At 34.8% G+C, this 6000-nt stretch overlaps 1 protein-coding gene across 1 annotated transcript in view; it reads left to right on the top strand.

Annotated features, from left to right (window-relative positions):
* The window catches only part of UBR5 (ubiquitin protein ligase E3 component n-recognin 5), a 141078-nt gene extending 135539 nt beyond the window's left edge, over nucleotides 1-5539 (top strand). Inside the window, exons 57-59 of the mRNA XM_059902338.1 lie at nucleotides 475-619; nucleotides 2014-2099; nucleotides 4926-5539. Coding sequence (XP_059758321.1) covers nucleotides 475-619; nucleotides 2014-2099; nucleotides 4926-5138 — 444 coding nt within the window. The 3' untranslated portion in view covers nucleotides 5139-5539. The remainder of the gene's footprint in view (nucleotides 1-474; nucleotides 620-2013; nucleotides 2100-4925) is intronic.
* The last annotated feature ends 461 nt before the right edge of the window (nucleotides 5540-6000 follow it).

Consider the following 6000-nt stretch of genomic DNA (forward strand, 5'->3'; position numbering starts at 1 on the left):
AAAATGAGGATAGGATTAAATGAATTAACATATGTAAGGTGCTTAGAACAGTTCTTGGCACATGGTAATTTCTCAGTAAGCTTCTAGATTTTGGGTTTGTGTCAGGGATGTTTGTTTTTGTCATTATCATACTCTTCCTAGGATGTTGACAGGATAGCACGTTTGACAGATTGAAGCTATTCTTAATGACTAGCCTGTTACTAACATAATTTAAAAAATTATTTTTGGTAACTCCTGATAGGTAACAGTACTCCTTCACTTTTGAACCTGTAGCCCTTTTTTCCCTCTGCCACTCTTTTGAATCTGTTAATAAGAAACTCAAAATACAGAACTTAATTTTTTAGTATTATTTAGAATTATTTAGTATTCTTAGGCTGCTAAAATTAGATATTGGGCTTTAACAATAATAAATGCTATGTAGAAAATAAAGTACTGATAGTAAGTAATAAACAGGTTATTTTTGAAATCCTCTAGGCAATGAGGAAGGGTCTACTGGATGTGCTTCCAAAAAATTCATTAGAAGACTTAACAGCAGAAGATTTTAGGCTTTTGGTAAATGGCTGTGGTGAAGTTAATGTGCAAATGCTGATCAGTTTCACCTCTTTCAATGATGAATCAGGTATGAAATTTTTTTAATGTTTATTTAAGGAATAAACTACATAGATAATTTGGTCAGTCAGTTTTCTGAGTTTCTGGTTCTTACATATTTACAGGGGCTTAGGAAATGCTGTATTACTCAGGTGTTTTTTATATATTTTAAGATATGTTTGAATTATGATAGCTTAGCATTAGGTCATTCTTAATTCTTTTATTGTTTAATTTTTCTAGGTTTTAATAAATGTATGGTTTAGTATGATACAAGTAAAAATTCCTTGTGAGCAACTGTGTGAAAAGGACTTTTATAAACTATTAATAATTAAGAAAAAATAATCCATGTGACAATTCTGTTGGCCTTTCCCTATTCATGTTCCTTAAACTCTAATTAAAGAATTTGACTACATGATGTTTGCTTTGTAGAACAGGATCCAAAGCACACTTAGAAAGACATAAGAGCACACAAACACATGGAGAATCTAGAAAGAATAACAAGCGGTAGTGATAATCCTAGACTAACATTCATCTTTAGTGCTTGATTTGTTGCAACTCTTCCTTTTCAAGTTCCATATTCTAGGAATAGACTTTTTAGCTGTGACTACACAATAAAACACTGGAAGCTCCAAGAAATTCCTGAGAGGACTATAACTCTAGTCCAAGATTATTGCATACGTGAAGATACCAGTTTTTTCCCCTTTATTTTTCATATTTTGCAAACAGCTTCAGCCAAATTATAGTAAGTTAAATTTGGATAAATTTTCTTGTTTTTCCTTCATGCTTGGCAACGTATAGATCATTGCGTAGTAGTTTCTGTGCCACTTATTAATATAATTTTCAATACCTGTGAGATAAGAACTTGGCTTATTTGCAAACCAGAAACTTAGAAGCGGGAAAAAAAATACCTAAAGACACTCCAAGTATGATCCTCCGATCAGCAGCATCAGCATCATCTGGAAGCTTTTTAGAAATGCAGAATCTCCGGTTCCTTTCCCCTTTCTTCCCCCATACCTAGTGAATGAGAATCTGCATTTTAAAAAGATCTCGATCCAAGTGATTTGTAAACTCATTAAACTTTGAGAAGCACTGGTTTAAGGTCATGAGAAAAATCATGACTTACAGATGGGATTAAAGTCATGTGATTTTTGAGGCTGGTGGTTCATTTTTCTTGTCTTGGTCATCTTGGTCATTAGGATTGATTAATGAACTCTAGAGGTTTCACACATTATGCAAGTGGTCCTAACTTCCTCTGTTAGGGTTAGCCCCACCCCCCAATTTTAATTTTATACCTACTTTTATAAGAATATTCTAAAAATATAACTGATATAGTATATATATATATATATATTTTAACATCTTTATTGGAGTATAATTGCTTTACAACTGATATAGTATATTTATTGAATTTATATTCATTTGTAGGAGAAAATGCTGAGAAGCTCTTGCAGTTCAAGCGTTGGTTCTGGTCAATTGTAGAGAAGATGAGCATGACAGAACGACAAGATCTTGTAAGTTAAGTTTCACAAGATTTGTAGAAGAAAATGTAAAAACCTTAAATACTATGTATGACAGCATTTTGTTTTCAATTTGTAATGGTTGGTCATTTTAATTTTGGCTAAAAAAATTATTGAAGGTCAGAAATAAAAGGCAGTTTTGTTTCTCTACTCTAGAACAGAAGTATGAGTAAAACTGTAAGCAGAGTGAAATACATCTTAGCTATTAAAATGCTATCCTTAGTCCCAGAAGATAATACCAGCTTATTGTTGAGACATGTTTTTCCCCCTATAGTGCTTATATATGCTAGCAGCCTCTTTTCTACATCCTTAATCGTTTTGACTAGCAGCAAACCTTTGCAAAATTTTTGAATAGTATCTTAACTGCTCTGTATACTATGAATAGAGTAGCTTAATTATGGGTACTACATCTCTGATTTAATCTTATTACTTATTATTAACTTAGAATCATAAATTAGATGATATAAACTTTGATTATATTGAAAAGTCTGTCAAGTCTGTGGAACCTATGTCCAACCTTGAGTATATCCAAGTCAACCTGTCCAGTAACCTTGAAAGGCAGTCTAGACTTTCCTGTAGAAATTTGAGGGACATTCCTTACCCAGAAAATCTCAGAGATCCTTTCTATTCATATTCCTCATAGTTCCCTGTGACATTTCCCCTGTTGAAGCAGCCTTAGTTCTCAATACTCTAAACCAGACCTCTTATGGAATGTATAAAAATGATCCAATTTCTAGATATATCCCCCCATTTCATTTGAGAGGGAGAAATAAGTTACTTGTGCACGAAAGCACAAAACTTGCAGTTTCCAATTTACCTGTAATTCAGGCAGTAACTTATTGATATTTTTTTGGGGGGAAGGGGTCGTGCATTTAGCATTCCTTCATCTTTACATGGCCCCAAGAGCCTTCCTTCCAGTATTTCTCCACTATAGCAAGACAGGTTGTCCAGCAGTCCTAGCTGTCAGCTGGGTTTTGTTCTTGGCTTAGCCATATGGTAGTTTCCTAGTTGCTCCCTAGGTTGATTCCATATAATTCCATGTACTTGGACTTTCCCAATCTTGTGGACCAACCCCAAAGTCCCTACTAATGCTAACACCATATCTGTCCCTGTTGGCTTTAGGAGTACCTGATAGCGTATTAGGGTTCTTGTAGTCAATCTTTGGATTCAGAGCAAAACCAATACATCCTCAGTGCAGTCGGTCAAGTTAAATCTCACTGCATTTCTTCTGCCTTCTACTGGAAGAGAAAGCTGTTAACTATTCAGTCTTTTGTGAGAGAGAATCTCCCTCTGTAGGGACCTCAAAATGTCTTAGCAGCAGCTTTAATTTGTGAGCTTTACTCTTTAAACTCCTGTTATACCAAGGTGTCTTTTACCTCCTCCTCTTCCCCTTCCCCTTTTGGGAGGTTATCCTTCACATATTGTTGGGTTTTTCCTTATGTGTCTCAAGGACAGAATATAACAGCGTTTCCTAAACTGTTCTCCTTTGAATTATTAGTCCCAGGATTGTGGGGTAAGACTACATGGTTTATTTCCCTCTTGGAGAGTCACAGGTCACTAGTAAAAGTTCTGAGAAGTCCTCTGGTATTTATTTCTCTTCCTCTAACTTCTTGGAGGTCCAGCGATGTAGTCATCTGTCTGGTTAATCACGTTTATCCTTGAAGAAACACTTTACATTAAGTTTCTTTTTTTACTTGTAAAATGAGTAGATTGGGCCAGCTTTACCTCTACAGTACCTTCCAGCTCTTTTATAGTTCTTTGAAGATTTTGGAGACCCTAACAAACACAGAGGTTTTTTTTCCTGACTCCTTCTATAGAATTCTAGATGAGATTTCTCACAAAACTATGCTTAACGAATAGTTTAGGTTTCCTAGTCATTCTGGGATAATGAATATATTTGTCTGTTTAGTTGTACACTATAAATGCAAGATTTTAAAAGCTTTACCTTAAGAGATAGGCACTGTCTTACTATCAGTGAGGAATGGTATGTATTAATGAAAATATTTCAGGAAAGTATATCTTTGGTTATCATATTTAAAGAAAAAGTAATTTATGCTATATTGCACAAATTAGATGCATTTTAAAACTCAATGTTGGGACTTCCCTGGCGGTCCAGTGGTTAAGATTTTGCCTTCCAGTGCGCGGGGTGCGCATTCGATCCCTGGTCGGGGAGCTAAGATCCCACATGCCTCGGGGCCAAAAAACCAAAACATAAAGCAGAAGCAATATTGTAACAAATTCAATAAAGACTTTAAAAATGGTCCACATCTCCCCCCGAACCAAAAAAAAAAATCTAAAAGAAAAAAACCCCTAAAAATGTTAACATGGCTTATTGCATGGATTTTGATGTACAGTAGATGCTGTTGAACACTTAATTACTATTATAAAATTATTATGTATCACAATGGACCACTGAAAATACTGGGTTGTTTTGCTAGTAGATAAAATGCAAAATAACTTTGATAACCTCTGTGAATTTTGAACCTTTTTTGGAGACCTTGTACCTTATTCCCACTAAGAGATACTCTGGAATTTAGAAACTGGAAAGGCCCTTAGAGAGCATTTGGTCCCATAGCCTCATGTTACAGATGAGAAACTGAGGCATTGAAACATTGTCACTTTTCTACATACCTGACATTTTTTTCTCTTCTGACCCTGAACCTTTCCTTTTTAATACAAGAAATTTAAAACTCAGTTCAAAATAATACCCCTTCGTAGGTTTTAACACAAGAATGGGGCTCTATGTATATATTGGCAGAGTTAAGGGTTGAATGTTAATCTTTTAAAAGCCAAACTTGTAATTATTATACTCCTGTTTAGGTTTACTTTTGGACATCAAGTCCATCATTACCAGCCAGTGAAGAAGGATTTCAGCCTATGCCCTCCATCACAATAAGACCACCAGATGACCAACATCTTCCTACTGCAAATACTTGCATTTCTCGACTTTACGTCCCACTCTATTCCTCTAAACAGATTCTCAAACAGAAATTGCTACTCGCCATTAAGACCAAGAATTTTGGTTTTGTGTAGAGTATAAAAAGTGTGTACTGCTGTGTAATATTACTAGCTAATTTTGTAGATTTTTTTCCATTTGTCTATAAAAGTTTATGAAAGTTAATGCTGTCACACCCCGTGGTGGTACCTTAAAGAGATTAAATGCAAACAAACATTCCTTGCTGAGTTTGTAGCTTAAAGGCCTGAGGAGCACTAGCAACATTTCACTATAATGGTTTGCTAGTCAACAACTTCTGGGTCTAACCCCAGCCAAAGATGACAGCAGAACAATATAATTTACACTGTGATTTATCTTTTTGCTGAGGGGAAAAAATGTAAAATGTTCTGAAAATTCACTGCTGCCTTTGTGGAAAGTGTTTCAGCAAAGGTTCTTGTATAGAGGGAATAGGGAATTTCAAAATAAAAAATTAAGTATGTTCTGTGTTTTCATTTTAACTTTTTTTATGGTGTTTAATTTGTGGTTGGCTGCAATTGTGTATCATGTATATGGAACTTGTAAAAAAAAAAGTTCTGAACATTCAGATCTTAGAGATGAAATCACTTTTACCTATAAAAACCACTTTTATTGCGGTTTGACTGCATTGAGCTCTAGGATATTAAATGATATCACTAATATTTTGCATGTAATTTGTTCATTTGAGTGAGGGCACTTTTTTGTACATATGATGGGGGCCAATGCACAATACTTTATCACAATCAACTTTTTTCCTTTGTATCCCTATTTCAATGAGCAGTCAGTCAGGTGTACTGCACTTCAGTTCTAACTAGACATTTGTACTAAGGCATTTCAGTTATGTAAACTCAGCCTGGGCACTTTCTGATAACTGTAAAATGTTTTATAAGATCATGATTATTGAAGATAAATTTTGGAAAATTT

Source organism: Balaenoptera ricei, chromosome 17 (assembly GCF_028023285.1).
Source record: "Balaenoptera ricei isolate mBalRic1 chromosome 17, mBalRic1.hap2, whole genome shotgun sequence".
NCBI lineage: Eukaryota > Metazoa > Chordata > Mammalia > Artiodactyla > Balaenopteridae > Balaenoptera > Balaenoptera ricei.